This window comes from Larimichthys crocea, chromosome VIII, assembly GCF_000972845.2.
Source record: "Larimichthys crocea isolate SSNF chromosome VIII, L_crocea_2.0, whole genome shotgun sequence".
NCBI lineage: Eukaryota > Metazoa > Chordata > Actinopteri > Sciaenidae > Larimichthys > Larimichthys crocea.
In genome coordinates this window covers 12,577,614-12,595,999 of record NC_040018.1, presented here as the reverse complement: position 1 = coordinate 12,595,999, position 18,386 = coordinate 12,577,614, and the positions used below count along the sequence as shown (strand labels likewise).

The window sequence follows — 18,386 nt, the reverse complement described above, 5'->3', positions numbered from 1 at the left end:
GAAAAAAAAAACATTTGAACAATGAAACTGTAATGTAATAAAAGTTGTCAGACAGAAATAACAACCAACCAGTTAATTAAATATATTTTTATTATTTTTCTTACCAATGTCAGGGCACCACTGACCTGCTTCTCATTCTAATCCTGATTCACGATAAATATTCCTGTGAATCACTCAGGTATTAGGCTCGCAGCTGGTATGATTATGAAAGTTGTTTAAGATTTATCTTATCAGCTTTGGCTACATCTGAGTGTATCTCTCAGCCCCTGTGAAAAGACAATATGAGTCACAGTTAACGACGACCTGTTAATGAGCTCTCAGCAACATCTGCTGTCTGCTTATGTCACTCATCCTGTTGCTGGTTTTCTCATGAATACATTTCTGGGACAAGCTTCTTCAAGAAATGTGTTTCATATTGAGGTTTTTGTGGTGTAGCTTCTTTGAAAGTGATATTTATTTTGCTAAAAATAAACAAACAGTCCTACTTTAAGATAAAAAGAACAGTTTCCAAGGGAATCTGAGGAATGATGTGCTCTTCTTGTCTCTTTCTCAGGCTTTAATGGTTGACCTGGGAACTGACAAATTCATCCGACAGGTAAGGTAGAGAGTAAAGACTGACCTTAAAGCTAGACTATATAACTTTTCTTAACAGTGGCACCTATGGCAAGATAATGGCAATGTCCCTTAATTAAAAAAACTTTTTTTAAAGTGCTTAAATGTAGTACAGCAGCAAAAGTCTGGGACCGATATCTAAAGCTAGCATTGTTATCCATCATAAGTTACCACGACAAAGTAAGGCTGAAGCAGAAATTTTGGGGGGTCAGGGGTTTTGCTCATGAATGTATTGAGTTTTATTGCTTATGAAATCAACTTTTCGTTTGTAAGAGAAAGACTGTGTTACGTGGTGCGGTTCTCTGTTGTAGCTCTGTGCCTTTGAAACTGGTTCTCCAAACATGGTTGTTTATCACTGGTGACTGCAGTGTTTTCCCTTGTTTATAGATGGACGATGAGGCCTCGCTGTTGCCGCGGAAACTTCAGGCAGCTCTTGAGCAAGCGTTGGAGCAGAGGAATGACATCATCAATCAGGACTCCGACAGCGAGTCAGACGAAGGTGAATAAGTGACAAATCATCTCGCTCTACCAAGACAGATGTTTTCCTTGTTAATTACAGCGTTAGTGTCAGTAGTAGGACATGTTCAATCCGTGTCAATGTGATGATGTCCTCTGTACAGACTGCTCATGACAGTGAGTCACAGAGGTGACTCTGATGAACTTTGAACCTTTGATGTGTTCCACAGAGGGTTCATTAGACAGGAGCTGCCCAACTTTTCTTTGCCAAAAACTCAAAAATAGCATTAGTTTATGGGCTTCTCTTTTGCAAGATGTATTTAAAAACCTATTGACAATACTAATACTTTTTTATTATCCAATAAAAATAACAACCTCAAATCTTAAATCATCCCATTAGATTAAATATTTCAGTTTTCCATTGTAAGTGTTGTTTGTCAGATTATGTGATGAATGATGTTTTGATTGGCAGGCGGTTACAAAGATGATGTTATATATTATTTTAAATGACATTTTACAGTAATACACATAAAAATGATGAAGAGTTAACACAAGTTAATCTTGATGAAAAAATAAGACATCATATTAGCAAAATGTGAACTTATTGTTTAGGAGTAGAGTTATGGCTCCCATATGGTCTAGCGGTCAGGATTCCTGGTTTTCACCCAGGCGGCCCGGGTTCGACTCCCGGTATGGGAACTAGCATTTTAGGAATGTTTGTTCCTCATTAATAAAAGGATTTGCTGTAAAAAGCACTTTACAAAACAACAGTTACAAAGTGGTTCACAGTGCGAAAAGACAAGGATAATCAGGAATAGAGCCGATGTGGGACATGCTTTCTGTCTCTGCTTTCCACGCCGTTCTTCTCCAAAATAAACCTACAGCTCACACTGTCGGTGTTACATCTGCTGCGTGTCAGTCACAACCTGTTAACGTGCAAACAAAAAGCAACACACTTGTACAACCTTCAGTCTGTTGCATTTAATTGGTGTTTAAGCTTGACATCATATTACTGTACACAACAGTTTCCTCTTCTTAAAGTAGTTTGTAGTATTTAGACAGTTTGTCATGACATCATCAATCAGGACTCCGACAGTGAGTCATGTGAAGGTTTGTTGTTAATTAGAGCTTCAGTTTCTGTAGAAGGACATGTTCAGTCTGTGTCTCTGTGACTCTGAAGTGATGTCCTCTGTACAGACTACTCAACACAGTGAGTCACAAAGGCACACTTTAGACGTGATTTAGACGTAGACATGATTTGGTGTTTCTGATTAACTTTTCTGTGTTCGACAAAGGGTTCATTAGGGTCCACATATTCCAATGTGCTATAAAAAGAAAAACCCTGAAATAACCAGAAACTGTACAAGAAAATTATCAACCACAGTCAAACACACCAAAGGTTTTGTCTAAATACTTATTTTTTGTTGGTTTTTCGAATCCCGAGTTTAAAGTCTAGTGTTTTTAGGGAGTTCTGTTCACAGAATCTGGCAGAAATTGAATATAATACTATGTTTTCAATAGTGCATAATCACCTGAAAATAAGAATGATATTCATTACATTAGAATAAGCCTTTTATATCTACAGACGTCACTGGTCCTCTTCTATGGAGTCCGCCATATTGAACCACCATGTTTCGACATTAGCCCGTACAGACAAACCAAACACTGGGTCTAGATTTCATAGCCACTCTAGTTTCTCTGTCATGGAAGGAAAAGTTGAGGCAAGGGAGTTGCATTTAGCCACTACACCACTGTCACCAGATCTTGTACTTTGGTCCTATCATATCCGCTTATCATTAAGGGTGTTAACTCCCATATGGTCTAGTGGTTAGGATTCCTGGTTTTCACCCAGGTGGCCTGGGTTCAACTCCCGGTATGGGAATACAGTTTCTCAGAACATTTAAATCTTTGTAAAGCAAATTTCAAAACAACAGTTACAATGTGCTTCACACAGCAAAAAAAACACAAAAATATGGAAATAATAAAGAAAATCCCTGCACTGTTTCATATTGCATTAATCAGAAGGAGAGTCTACATGGGTCACACTTTGTGTCTCTGCTCTCCACAGTTCTTCTCCAAATGAAACCCTCCAGCTAACACTGTCGGTGTTACATCTGCTGCATGTCAGTCACAACCTGTTTTCGCTAATGTGCAAACAAAAAGCAAGACACTTGTACAACCTTCAGTCTGTTAAATGAAATCATGGTTAAGTCTGACTTGACATCGTATTACTACATGCAGCAATTTCCTCTTCCTAAAGTACTTTGTAATATTTAGACAGTTTGATTTACGAGCCGGCCATGACACCTAAAATGTACTGGACAAAACAAGAAATATGAGAGAAAAAATAATAACGTGAAACAGCATGGGAATGCAGGGAATGAGCAAAAACCCCAATCATGTTTGTCCTTTAATGACTCAGAATCCCTTCAACTTCAGTTCAGATTCTTTCAGAGTTTCGTTCACAGTGTGTCTTTTATCAAGCTTTTAGCTCTGTGCCTCCTTAAGATTGCTCAGATTTTCCAATATCTCTAGTCCAGTTCCATACTTTTGATATACTGACAACACCAATAAAGAAACAACCACATTATTATTATTTCTTATTTTGTGGTTAATTAGATTCAAGCTAATTTGACCAGGCATTATGGGAGACGTCCCAGAATCTCCACACAGAGACAATTGCTGTGGGTACATGTTATTTCTTAAATGGCTGTCAGCATCGAGCCAAACCATGTATTTTACTTTAATCTGTCTCTGGCTGCTCTCAGCTATCTGACTATCTCTTGAAAAATGTCAACATGCCATACTCTGTGACATGTCTGTTTTCTGACTCTATTATGCATACCGATGTAAATGACGAAAATAACTGAATTAAGTGCTTCTCCTTTGTGTGTACAGAGTATAACTCCTTAAACAGCCTGGTGTCAGAAGCCTTCATCCGCTTCTTTCTGGAGACCATCGGCCATTACTCCTTGTTCATCACTCAGAATGAGCGTGGAGAGCGTGTTTTCCAAAGGGAGGCCTTCCGCAAGACAGTGGCGTCAAAGAGCATCCGTCGTTTCCTGGGCGTCTTCATGGAGTCTCAGATGTTTGCAGGGTTCATTCAGGATCGAGAGTTGAGGAAGACCCGGGCTAAAGGTAGACTGTCCTTCCCTGAATGGCCTCTTTTTTTCCTTTAAAAGTTTGGATAAAAAAGTCTTTTCTCTGTGGATCTCCACTCCTGTATTATCTCTAATACAAACTGTGCAGGAGGAGGCACTGCAGTAACACTGATCTCTAGTGGCTAAAAGTTATCATAGGCATGTGTTCTCACCACATCACCCTGCTCCTTGGCAGATAAACGTGATTGTAACTTCCTGGAATACTGAGATGATTCACATTTTGTTTTTGTTTTTTTTAATTTTTTATCTCTTGTGTTGTCGTGCTGACAGGCCTGTTTGAGCAGAGGGTGGATCAGTATCTGGAGGAGCTGCCAGACACCGAGCAGAGTGGGGTCAACAAGTTTCTGAAAGGCCTTGGTGAGTCCTGCAAAAGACACACAAGACTACATGGAGCAAAAACACTGAGCTATTTTAAAATCATAGAAATTTCAAATATGTCTTCACTAACTTTGTTAAACACTCACACTAGATCACACGTGACTTGTTATTAGTTATCTTGCCAGAGGAAACCAGTTTTTCCAACCTTTTCAACTGCTCTGTCTGTGAGTCTGTTACGAGTCTGTCAGTAGTTCAAAATAAGGGGAAAAATGTGTTTTGCTCATTGTTGGATCTTTGAGCTTCACTCCGCAAAATGATGTGTGCTCACTAGTACAGCTATTTTTACACTTGATTATTATTCAAAGTAGAGTATTTAAAGATGTCTGGAGGGGATCTATAAAGATTTTATCAGACAACCACACACTTTAGCAGATATTCAGATTTCCACACAGACTGCAGAAGGATCAATCACGGTTAAATCAGTCCCCGTATACTGTTTAATAACCTGAATTAAATTTAGTTTCTCACATGTTGTGCATTTAACTTGATTTAATGGTTTTGTTTGTAACTGTTTCCAGGAAGTAAAATGAAGTTTCTCCACAAAAAGAACTGAGAGGAAAAAAAATCATCCAGTCAACCAACAAACCGAAGACGTGACGTCTCAAGTCTCTGCATTATGACGATTCTCACTTCTTTGTCTTTTTTATGTAAACATGTACATATTATTTCACTGTAAGCTGGCTGTGATACTCTTCAGTGTATGTTTATAGTACCTTATGAGATAGCGATAGCAGGACGGTACACAGCGAGTGAGCCGTAGAGTAACCACTGATGTCCAGGTGTGCCTGTGAAGAGTGTTATCAGAATGTGTGAGTGTATGTGACTTGACATGGGCATAGATGTACAGTTCATATGTTTCCATTTTGCATTATTTCACAACAGCGTTGTCCTCTGTTTAAGGAGAGTAAAGCCTATTCCGGAAAATGTACATGCATCAAGACAATGAAGAAAATGATTGTAACTCTTCATAGACTCTTTTGCAATCTTTTATTAAAAAATGGTAGTTAAAATGCTTCAAACGCCTGTGTACAGTACTGGGTTTACTAAAATATACATGTCAAATATTTATGTTGTTAAATGTTGGTTAAAGGTCATGCTATCTGCCATCTTACATTTGTACTGATTTTTTTTTTAAACCAAAAAAAAAAAAAACAGCTGCTGTGACACTCCTCTTGTCACATTAGCTGTACAAATAACAATAACACAGATGTACTCCACAAGCACTTTTGCAAACAGAAATGTGTAACTCACAGTTTGCCAGGTAATATAAAAATCACCTCTCTTTCCGTCTGACATCTCAATGACAGCTTCCCCCAAAGCTGTGCATTAGGAGAAGATCCCAAACGGCACAGTTAGTCTAGCACCAGCTACCACATGCTGCTGGTAACCTTATTACGTCTGTACACATCACTCTGGCGGCTGTCACTGCCATGCTGTTATTATCGCTCCTAACTGAGAGGCTCACTGTTGATTCCAGCCGCCATATTACTTCTCCTCTGCTTGTGGCCTTTGCAGCAATTAAGGGTGACATTTGATGTGAAAGAAACATGTTCTCTGTTTAGGATGAAGCTCCTCTTTTTTTTTTTTATCTTACAAGGCGAGATATAAAAAGTTTACCAAACAACTAGTCATGTCACATTTCATTTTTGTATATTTTATATCCAGATTTTGCACTGTTACTCCATCACATTTATCTAATGACTAATATTTACATATGAAGAATTTAAATCCAAGGGATATAAACATTGCTACAGATGCAGTAAAGAGTGTGCTACATTCAAAGACCTATTGCAGGTTAAAACATCAATAATTTAACACCACGAAGGAGGACTAATACTTTGAGTACTGTTATTAGAACATTGTGTACTGCTTCTACTTCAACGTGCCTGAGAAAATGTTTGCTGTTATCATGGTGGTATTTGGAGCCATTTTTATTTTTCATAACATTTGTTTATAGTCAGTATAGAAATATACTGCCCGGACACTTCCAATCCAGTGTGATCCAACACAACAACTCTGCTATAAATTCAGCTTTTTTGAAGCTTGTAATGTTTCAGTTTTTGATAGCACTGTCAGAGAGGTATTAATTGTACTTCATGTTTACTACTGAGGTCTTAGTGGGTGCTGCTGTTGTTGTACAGGACTGTATTATCTTGAAAGGTGTTTCTAATAGTATGGTCCTCTCATGTATGTAAATGGTGTGCCCAAAATATTAAAAACACCTCATAGTCTAACACAGTCCAGTTTGACACTAATGCAAACTACAACCTTTAAGAATAAGAGTAAATAGTCCAATAATATTCTATATATACAGTATAATAGTATAATAATATAACACTGATAGCATGCACACACTGATTGACAGAGCTTTGCTTTTTATTCATGCTGCTGTCGTTGTTCCTCCTGAGATAAAGGATGGAGTGCTTCCTCCATCAGGAGGCAGCGGTGATGTTGCACATCACGCCTCTCCTTTAAACTTTCATCACACTACAGCTTTGAGAAACGTCAGAAGTATTGCATGAGAACGACAAATAAAGTCTCACGATTAACTGCGAGACTTCAACCCCCCAATCCAAAAAAAAAAAAAAAGATTTTGGCCGGTCGAAAGAGCGACATCCGATGGGGGCAGCGACACTCGGAGATCCACGGGTCAAGGTAAAGAAAAGAGAGAGAGAGAGAGAGAGAGAGAGAGAGAAAGAGTCAGGCTGAGCTGATGTGATTGACAGGCGGACAGAAGTTGAGTCTCTCGGCAGACAGCCTCGTTTCCACTGGACTGAAAACAGCACTCTGACATCCTCACACACACACACACACACGCTCATGTTTACCTGACAGGATGCTTTTGCATGAGCTGCGCACTTAACAAGCCGTATTCATTTGTACACAGAAGCAGTTTGTGGACGCTCCATATGCGCCAAACTGTCTCTCTTGTTTGTGTTGTGGATCGCACCATGATGATAAGCACGACACGGGGCGTCATCTCATGCGCACTTTGTAAAATCTAAAAAAAATCACGTTGAGTGATGCGCTTGGAGGTGAGGCTGCTGATGCAGAGGCAGAGCTGAGGATGCGGGGGCAGCTCCTCTGCAGTTTGACTGACATGCTTGTTTTGTTTTTTTTTATTATTAAGCGAGGACGCGTTGATAAAAGTGCTGTCAGACTGAGGCGTTCATGAACAGATGGAACAGGTAGCCAAACGTGTAACACGCCATAAGGAAATTCACTGGAAATCCCAAATTCCCACAGCTTTAGACAGTGAGTAATAAAACACAAAACACAAAACTGTGTTATATTTACTGTGTTATTTCTGCTGCAGCCTAAATATAACACCACAGATAGTGGTGGATAGTTGCAAAAATGTTGCAAAAATGTTTTTTATGTTTCATGTGAACTTAAAATTCCATTTTTAACTTCATGGCAAGAGAAAGAAAAATTCAAAAAGTATTAGTATTATGGAGAGCAAATTCAATTGAGTTGAACCTTCTTTAAAGCAGAAGCTGTAGCCACAGTTTGTGATTTTATGTCTTACAAATAAAATGGACTAGATATTCCCATAAATCATGGCTGCGCGGCTGGAACAAAGATTTTAGAAATTCTTCCAGTTCCACCGCACCATGTGAAATATTTGAGTATCCACTTAAAAATGTATTTAAAAATTATATATTATACTATATTCTATAAATTCTGTCTTCCTTTGAATGCTGCTTCAAAGTCTTTGCTTGTGGTGAAACACCAAGTTACGGAATATTCTTGCCTAAAACGGTCACATTTCATTTCACACTTACTGTAAAACCCATCAGATTCCTTCATATTTAGAGAATGTAACTCGTCCTGAGGTTGTTTAAAACTTCTCAGGAACATTAGAGGCAGGGGCGCTGCCAGGAATTTTGGGCCCCATGACAAAAAAATCAAATTGGGCCCCCTCTGCGCAGTTGTTGTCCCCACATCTCTAGGACCCAACTATCCCATCAAAAGCTTTACATAACTCTAATCAAAGGCTTGCAACTGTTTTGCGTCTTGTAGTTCAATACTAGTATTAGCACAATATTTACTGCTGGTGATTTGTACATGCATGCAAGTCTGCATACAGTATGCAGTGCAGTTCACTATGTGATGCGAGATTAAAAGCCACCAAAAATGTGCTAAGGCCATTTTTATTTAACTTTTACTGCCCAAAACACGTACAAACAAAGAGATAATTAATTTCATTATTATATTTGAAATATATATACTCAATGATGATGGTTTAATCATTTTATATTGGTGTTTACCTATTTTTTGGGGGCCCCTGTCAGTCGTGGGCCATTGGAATTGTCCTAACTTTTCCCCCCTATACAGCACCCCTGGTCTTAATGTATGTTTACATTAAGACCACTCTAACATTGAATTCATGTTAGAGTTCACACTGGATTGTACAAGTGTACCTAACGAAGAGGCCGGTCTGTGTAATTATATATATGTTGTGTTCATCAGTTTAATGTTGCACCTGGTAAAAGTGTAGCTCATTTTATTACTTTATATACTGCCTGGTAGCGTAATCTATAATATTTAATCCGAATTTATTTGTTGATTTATGTTTTGTATTAATAATATGAGTAATAAGTGAAGTAAAACCTCCAAAAAGTACAAAAAATACCTGCACAGTCTTTTTTTTAAATGGCAAAATCAAAAATGATTTTACCAAGAAGACATAAATGAGACACTATCAGATTTATGTCTGTCTGACTCTTCCCTCCAGTGTCTCATCCATCAAATACACCCCTCGGCCTGTCGTGTCTCTCTCTGAGTTTTATTTTCTACCCTGTCTGTAAAAATGTGGATATCAAAATTGTAAAGCTTTATGGCAAATAATAGTTCAAAAGCTTGTTGTGTATTGTTGTGAATTAAAGCAGATGTTTACGAATGAGCTGATCACAGAAAGGAGAAAGTGATTTCGTGTGTTGGTATGTCTTCACCTCACTCCACCAGACTGTCAACATTTTTAACAGTGTGTATGGCACAGTGTGTTGACATACAGTATCATTGTAATTAGAGAGTACACTTTGTACTGTACAGTTTTGTAGTATTACCAAGATTTGTGCAAATGAGGGCCTTTAATAAAAATCACTTTGCACTCTTGGCTTAGAGATGGTTTTAGTTATTTTCCTAAACTGGTTTTGGGGATTTGTCCGGTCATGCTCCTCCTCCTGTTTGGCAGGTAGCCATGTACCCTGGCATTCGGATCTTAGTTTGGAAAAAAAAAAGGAAAGGAAAATTACTTCACAAAACCTCACTCTCCATTAAATGTACGATTCTTCATCATATTACATCCCGGCCGTTACATGACGGCTGAGAAAAGGTTTGGTTCCCAGAACTGTTGGCTGGATGACACGACACGTCAGTGAGAGTGGCAAAGCTGCAGACTTTGACATGAGGGCAAATAAATACAAGACCAGGCAGGCAGGCGGCGAGGCAGGAAGGCCTTGTGTAGCTGTGCATATACTTGGTGAGGGCCTCAACACCAGGCCAGTAAACCAGAGTGTGACTGGAACTGCTGTGAGCTGCTTTTCAGCAGAAATGACTGAGCTGGTTATGCCCGCATTTATCATGTCGACACTGTGTTGCATATTATCAGAGATTACTCATTCATAACAAATACTGTTTACTTATTTAGTCATTCTTCAGTACTTTATGATTGTCTGGAAATTGTGTAAAGTGCTGGCCACACCTTTCAGTGTGTAGTGCCACCTTAAATATGCCAGTTATCTCTGTATGAACAGACTGTGTGAGATTACCATTTGGGTAACACATGTGTGCAAATAAATACGAACACCTACTCGTCCTAGAAGCATTAAAACACACCAAAGGGACGCTGTGTTGTAAGACCATTGACGCCGATATGAAAGGGAAATGCTGAAATGCGCTGTCCCTGTAATAATGGACACCCAGTGATGAAAAAACATGTGAGACAACGTGAGACAAATTAAGATTAACGTGAGACAAATTAAGATTTTCTACTTGATGTGGAGAGTCTTTTTCATTATCTGTTGCTTCTTCCTTACGGGGTGGGGGTAGGGGGGGTATCTATCATATAGGAAGGACAGCGGGGTCAAACACTGATTAAATCAACCAGTGCTGAGACACTGCTGGCAACCATCAGTAAGTCTCAGTAATGAAAGTTGAGACAGGGCTCTTAAATCTTGTCTCTCATTCAGACATCACCTGAGGAAACCTGCCAAATGGGGTCACATTAATGTGTAAACAAAAAGTCATTTAATCCAATGTCCCTTTCTTTGTATAGCCTACGCCGACCATCTTTGTTAAGAGAAATCTTAAAGTAAATTAGTTGTCTGCTTGAATTAAAACGATGTTGAAGCGGAATCAGAGACCTAACGGGGATTAAAGCACAACAGTATGCAAAAGCAATAGCCTCTGCTGACTTTAGGAAGCAAACACACACTTTGCATTAGCAGAGTAGCTCTTTGTTTTGTGCTGTGTGAGAGAGCACTGTTTTAAGTTTTAAATTATACACAAGCTTTTTTTATAAGCACGACACGGGGCGTCATCCATGCGCACTTTGTAAAATCAAAAAAAAAATCACGTCAGTGATGCGCTGGAGGGGAGGCTGCTGAGCAGAGGAGCTGAGGATGCGGGGGCAGCTCCTCTGCAGTTTGACTGACATGCTTTTTTTTTTTATTATTATTAAGCGAGGACGCGTTGAAAAATGGTGCTGTCAGACTGAGGCGTCATGAAAAGATGGAACAGGTAGCCAAACGTGTAACACGCCATAAGGAAATTCACTGGAAATCCCAAATTCCCACAGCTTAGACAGTGAGTAATAAAACCACAAAACACAAAACTGTGTTATTACTGTGTTATTTCGTGCTGCAGCTAAATATAACACCACAGAGAGTGGTGATAGTTGCAAAAATGTTGCAAAAATGTTTTTTATGTTTCATGTGAACTTAAAATTCCATTTTTAACTTCATGGCAAGAGAAACTAAAATTCCAAAAAGTATTGTATTATGGAGAGCAAATTCAATTGAGTTGAACCTTCTTAAAGCAGAAGCTGTAGCCACAGTTTGTGATTTATGTCAAATAAATGGACTAGATATTCCCATAAATCATGGCTGCACGGCTGGAACAAAGATAGAAATTCTTCCAGTTCCACCGCACCATGTGAAATATTTGAGTATCACTTAAAAATGTATTTAAAAAATATATTATACTATATTCTATAAATCTGTCTTCCTTTGAATGCTGCTTCAAAGTCTTTGCTTGTGGTGAAACACCAAATATACGGAATATTCTTCCTAAAAACGGTCACATTTCATTTCACACTTACTGTAAACCCATCAGATTCCCTCATATAGGAATGTAACTCGTCCTGAGGTTGTGTAAAACTCCTCAGGAAATTAGAGCAGGGGCGCCCGCAGGATTTTGGGCCCCATGACAAAAAAATCAAATTGGGCCCCCTCTGTGCAGCTGTTGTCACCACATCTCTAGACCCAACTATCCCATCAAAAGCTTTACATAACTCTAATCAAAGGCTTGCAACTGTTTTGCGTCTTGTAGTTCAATACGGTACTAGCACAATATTTCTACGCGTGATTTGACAGTGCATGCAAGTCTGCATACAGTGGCAGTGTCACTATGTGATGCGAGATTAAAAACCACCAAAATGTGCTAAGGCCATTTTATTTAACTTTTACTGCCCAAAACACGACAAACAAAGAGATAATTAATTTCATTATTATATTGAAATATATATACTCATGATGAGAGTTAATCATTTTATATTGGTGTTTACCTTTTTTTTTGGGGGCCCCTGTCAGTCCGTGGGCCATTGGAAATTGTCCCTAACTTTTCCCCCTAATACGGCGCCCCTGAGTAGAGGACATGGACCTCAGTGTCCTCAGACTAAATATGATATTATATAATATATGATATATATATATTATACAGATTTAAAAAGAATTCATAGTAATAATGGAATCTGACTAATAAATTACAATAAAATAAACTGAGGTTGCTGCACAATTTCTCTCTTTTTTTACAGTCGATATTTTGTGTCGTAAAACATTAAATGCAACAATTAACTCAAATCTGCATAAAATAATACAATCAGTATAAACGTTTGTATAATGTTTTGTATAATGAATTGACTCCATGCGATTTGAAAGAGATCACCCACAGTGACGGACCAACAGAGAAACAGTACAGTAACAAAATCTACAGCCCATAAAGCTTTTTGTTGCAGGCTGATCTTACGGCTGAGTGAGCCATAAGAACTTTACAAAGTGATAATATGTCAGAGCTTCACAGTCTGTTTGGACTTTTCTTCTGCTACGTAGTGGTCAGAAATACGTTTGATGGCACAAATAATGAGTGTTGTTTAACGGAAGTGTTACAATGAGCGCATAACTGTATGAAGAGTGAGGTGTGACAGCAAACAAAAGTAAAACCGATGCGTGGTGAGCGATCTCAGTATTAGCAGTTCGGGCACCATAACGTGCTGAGAAGATAAACACAAAGAAGCAAATATCTTTTAACAATCCTTTTTCTGTGGTGAAGTTGTAGCGTTCAAAAGGTCAGTTTTTAATAAGAGAAACTCCTACAGAGGAGGTTCTTAAATTATTTGTTTGTTTTGTTTTTTTTTATATGCAGCTGTCATTTCTTTAGAATTTATTTGACATTATAAATGATTCTCTTTTTTGTGATGCAGAACAAAGAGTGAGTGAGTTCAGGGCAGATGAAAAGAATGGCATATTAGCTTAAGAGTGTTGAAGATAATCCTGCTTTCTCTGTGATCTCATCTCTTCAGTGTTAATAGATGTTTACGCAGAGGGGACGGTTCAAGGGAGAGATCACTGTGCAGGTTTCCTATTATGGTGACCATCGTCCTGAGATGGCACGCATATCTAGTGCCAGCTTCGCTTAACAGGGCAGGGAAGCTGGCGGGAAGTTTCAGTTTGAAAGAATAAATGCTGGGGAAGGTGCAGTGAAAGAAAAGGCAGGGTGTACGACTGACTAATTTTGTGTTTCAAATTGGGTCCTTTGAGTGCACAATGGGGGATGGGATTGCTCTGAGCTCCCCACTGAAGACCCAAGGATGAGAAAGTTGTCAGATTTGTAGGTCAGGCTGCAGGGGTTGTTGTTGGCAGACTTGCTCACGGCTTCAGTTGTGATAGCGGTTTGATACCGGACTAGAATTTGATAGAGGGTGTTGTTGAGTTTTTCGATAGCTGGCCAGCCTGACCCTGCGCTCAGTGTCTTTTTTCAACTTTCACATCACCCTCACCTGTGGTTTCTCTTGCACGTATACATAGAGTATTTCACGCTGTGGTTGGATCTTCTTGGTCGACACTTAGCTGCTTTTCTTTCTTTCTGACATGCTGAGTTTAAATCTTAATGATTCCACAGTGTTACAGGGAATTGCAGGAGTGTATCCTAGTCCCATCTGGAGCTTATCAGAGCCTGACCCGGTTTCGGTGTGCTACGTTTAGTGTGGTAACTCCACTGGGACCTGTCCCCTCCTTGTGTGCTGACAAAGGGAAGAAGGCCACAACCGACCCATCTTAGCCCCAGCTCGACATAGCCCGACACAACCTGACAACAATCCTGCCTCATGCTGCCGCTGCTCCCAGAAAAAAAAGTTGGCTTACACTTAACAATTTCTTCCTCCCTTTCCTGAGTGTAGGTCACTTGGTCTTATTCCCTCCTCATTTTGGAAAGAGCTTCCGGGGAGATTTTGCCCTACAAAAAAATAATTATCTTATCTCCCTAATTCCCAATTAATTATGCACAGGCTTATTTAAAAAAAGGATTAGATTTTCTCTCCTTTTTTTTTTTTTTGGGTGGCTGCACCAGCGAGCAGGGGATTGAAGTTCGATTGACACTCCTCTCCTCTGCTTGCAGTGAGGGGGGGTCCTACACATGGATGAACTGGGGGGAGAGAGCACAGTGAGGCTGTCATGTAAACCGTCTCCTCTGGGGCCACCTCTCGGTGCGCGGCTCCTTGCCCTCAGTAGAAGCTCTCAGTGTTTTGCTGCTGCTGAGGCGTCAGGCTGCTCGCTCTCCTCTCCCTCCTGCTGAGAAGGCAACAGCTCCACTCTCAAAGCACTGAATGGAGAAGGTAAGCTGTTTGCTTCAGCGTTGTTTCCTATCTTGATCGAACATTTCTATCTTTCTCTTCAGACGCAGCGAGAGATAAGAGGTTCTTTGTTTTTTTTTGTGGCACAGTTTTGAGTTTGCACTGTTGGGTCCTGTGACTGAATCCCTTCAGGGCAGTAGAAGACGCTTCTTTCTGTTAGAGTTGGCATGCTTCCTGTGTTTGTGTTGCTCTCTCCTACCCCCAAAGACATGTTAGATATTAGGAGGACTCCTTTGGACAGAAATAGGGTTGAAAAGTGGATTTTCTCCCGAGGTGCTTGTTCACGTCCTTCTGAATTGTTATTGATACAGAAGATGAATGTCCTCACAGGGATTAATAAAGTATTCCTTAGGTGAAAATGGCTGTATCTTGCTAGATTTATGTCACAGCTTTTATGCGCTTTTATTTGCCATATCTTAAAACAAAATCAAAATGAGGGGCTAGAAGGAGTTTTATTATGCATGTCTGGCTGATAATAAAATTAAGACAAAATCCCATTCCACAGATTTTGTTTACTCCATTACCCTTCCTAAAAGTCTCTGAGGCATCTGCCGTGCATCAGAACAAATAAAACATCTTGGAAGTGTGATTTTAGCCCAAAGTAAAGTAAACAACGTAAATGTTTCTGAACATATGCCAATCCACCTTAATCCTTTTGATCACACAGGCCTGTGTGTGTGGAAAAGTGTGGTGTCCTCTGTGTATTTCAAACACAACAACGTTTTTTTTTTTTCTTTGTGTGTCTCCTTCAGAGCTGCTCAGGTGTTTCAGAGCCGACACTGGCCGCAGAGTCTGGTGTACACTCTGCAACAAGTGGCTATGTTAAACCAGTGCACAGATGTGCATCAGCATCAGCGAGCCCCTACCACTTCCCAGTACACAGAATTGCATGCCCCACAACAGAGGCCCAGTGCCACCCAGCGTCCTGACCTGCACCAGAGAGGCTCCAGCTCCCTGCCTCCCCTGGACAAGGCAAGATATTTACATGTTTTAAGAGATTGTTTACCTCCATTTCCAGGCCAGTATGTACAGATATTATGTGGGGCTGCACAGTCTGTCTTCTATCTGTCACACCCGAAAGTCTGTTTTGGTTTCCTCCTTTTCTCCCCTTCTGGTGCTTTGTTTGTTTGTTAATCATGTCTACAGCAAAACCACTGCAATGAATAATGCATGGCAGTAGCAAGGGTTATATAGAAGTTCCTGGAGATCCTGTGTTTTATTACACCTCCTTTAACACGTGGCCCAGATTCTAAGAGCGGGTATGATTTCATTTTTGCTAAGATTAGGATTGTTTTCTATTTAAAGACCCTCAAGTATGCCTGCCAGCTTTTGTCCCAGCTGCTTTTTGCAGGTCTGCATTGCACGAGTTGTCAAATCATAAACGAGTGCGTCCTTTATCATCTTTATTGTGATGTGGGGAGTATTACTGTTTGGTTTGGTGTACTTGTGTGAGAAAAGCGGTGTGACTGCGCTACAACCAGGATGTGGTCAGTCAGATCGGTTTGATGCACATAGGGTGAGGCGCAGCTCTCTACCACAGAGATCTGCGATGATGTGCAGGCAGGAGGGGGGTTGGCTGAGGTGAGCCGCCAGCAGAGAGCATATAGGGCTGCGTTCATTGCCGCCTCATCCAGCTATTGTTAGATAGATGTTCTGTGGGCCAACAGTTTCTACAGTGACCTATTTAGAAATATGCAAGAGAGATTTTTGAGGATGTGTATCAGTATGGTTGCACATGTGTGACTGTTGCTGCATCAAGGCAGATTGGACAGCATTGAAATATAGTTCACTAACATATTTGCACTCAAACAAAACTTAAACAAAGTCTCATAGCAACCTCATCTTGCAACCTATTTCCAACCATTGTTCAAAATCGACTTCATACCAAAGTGAATACTGCCCAATCTGAACACTGCATCTCATCACAGTTTACTTTTTCCACCCACTCGCTCCATTGTAGCACTATGGAAAAGTTCCATAGTCTGGCTCAATCATGAAAAAATATAATAAGTGTAATAATTATAAAAAGAGGTATTGCAACAAATTAGACTTTTTCCTTCTTCCTGTCATTGTAATATAATAAAAATCAGTAAAATGTATGGGGCCAGAAATATACAACCTGAAAGTCTTCATCCCATCATCCAAAATGGAGGGTTCGATCTGTGTTCTACCTGGTATGGTAAACATGAAGCAAAGTGGCACAGCCTGTGAATGTAGCTTAGCACAAAAACAGAAGAGGCAGCTGTCCAAAGTTAACAAAGTCAATCTACCAGCATCCCTTAAGCTCACAAAATAATATTATATTATATATTAAGTTAGATCATGTCTGTTTTATTCATACAGGAATTATAAAAAGTTTGTCATAATGTGCTGGTCTATTCCTGTAAGATGCTCTGGGTTCATTGTATTTTACAGAACGAATGCTTTAACGACAACTGAGACAAAAGTGATAATAATAAATAACACATAGCAAAGACACGGGGGCCAGTGTGAAAATGCTGCATGTGTTTCGAGCATCTAAAAGAGCAATGAAATACAAACTGACAATCCAAACCAGTCGTACAATCTATCAACAAACTTCCTCTTTTAAACTTAAATGAAATGGCTGCTTGTTGATTATGTGAATACCCTCTTGGTTAGCAGCTCGTATTGTGTTCCCGCACGTAGACCACATGTGCACATGTGGATGGCCTTCCTCTAGGCCGTACGTGTGAATGCTCGGAGACTGTTGCTGATGCGCTGTGCTCTCTCTCCCCTCCTCTCCCCTCTCTCGCTCCCTCCGTCTGTCTTTTAGGCCCGGGGTCGTATCCTTGCTCCCATCCTCAATGTGCCACTCTCCACAGACAGGAAGCCCCTTGGAGCCTGTTTTTGTGAGTCATATGTGACCTTTCTGTGCCTGAGCCAGCTGTCCCCAACCCTGTCCTCCCACCAAAAAAAACCACAGGTCAGTCCTCAGATGCACAGCACAAGGGCACGGCTGCCGAGAAGGGCTAAACACCGCAGGTTTAAAAATTCCACCTGAGCGAACAACCCGCCTTTAACGGGACTGGTCAACTTTTAGCATCTGTAAATCGGCATACACTATCCTTGGCCTGCCTAATACGTTATTAAGTATGTCATGCGCTTTTGTTTTCTGTGATGGTTCGGTAACAGTAGCTGCCTCTAAGGTCACCCTGCTATTATCTTGCCCCAAGGGAAACAAATTTAAGTCTGATTCTTGGTGTTTTTTTTTTTCATGCCAAAGAATAAATTAGTAAACTTTCTGTCTGGTGGATTGCGTGTGGATCTTCAGTGCACAGGGTGGTGCGATTCGGGAAGGCTCTACAGGATAACGTGGGGCTGTTTGAGAGCCCATGATGGTGCAGGTGGAAAGAGAAGGAGGTCCTGCAGGGGAGAAATAATGCTAAACAGATAGAGGACAGGTTGGTTTTGGACTCACACGAAGTCATATATACCAGTCCCACGCTTCCTGAAGCACTTCTGCCACAGTAGGGGTTAATAATTAAAGTGTGTTGGCGTGAAATAGAGCAAGCTAATGCATAAAGTAGTGTGTGAATGCTCTTCCTTATTCTGCATTGGGGGGGTTGTTCTGCCGGCTGAGGTAGTTATTTTCTCCTTTCTGTCTTCATAACTTCATGGAGTAAAGA

General features: G+C 40.2%; 2 protein-coding genes and 2 non-coding genes across 5 annotated transcripts in view; all 4 read left to right on the top strand.

Moving 5' to 3' along the window:
- Window positions 1-5,759, top strand: part of dennd2b (DENN domain containing 2B) — a 49,008-nt gene extending 43,249 nt beyond the window's left edge. For both annotated transcript variants that reach the window (XM_010730995.3, XM_010730986.3), the window contains exons 16-20: window positions 554-595; window positions 1,000-1,111; window positions 3,967-4,206; window positions 4,500-4,586; window positions 5,126-5,759. In XM_010730995.3, coding sequence (XP_010729297.1) covers window positions 554-595; window positions 1,000-1,111; window positions 3,967-4,206; window positions 4,500-4,586; window positions 5,126-5,160 — 516 coding nt within the window. In that variant the 3' untranslated portion in view covers window positions 5,161-5,759. The remainder of the gene's footprint in view (window positions 1-553; window positions 596-999; window positions 1,112-3,966; window positions 4,207-4,499; window positions 4,587-5,125) is intronic.
- On the top strand, window positions 1,696-1,767 carry trnae-uuc (transfer RNA glutamic acid (anticodon UUC)). The gene has a single exon. It is a non-coding gene; the product is annotated as a tRNA-Glu (tRNA).
- On the top strand, window positions 2,879-2,950 carry trnae-uuc (transfer RNA glutamic acid (anticodon UUC)). Its single transcript has one exon. It is a non-coding gene; the product is annotated as a tRNA-Glu (tRNA).
- Window positions 5,760-6,997: 1,238 nt separating the features above from the next.
- The window catches only part of trim66 (tripartite motif containing 66), a 29,600-nt gene continuing 18,211 nt past the window's right edge, over window positions 6,998-18,386 (top strand). Inside the window, exon 1 of the mRNA XM_010731005.3 lies at window positions 6,998-7,262. The gene's annotated coding sequence lies outside the window, so the exon portion shown is untranslated. The remainder of the gene's footprint in view (window positions 7,263-18,386) is intronic.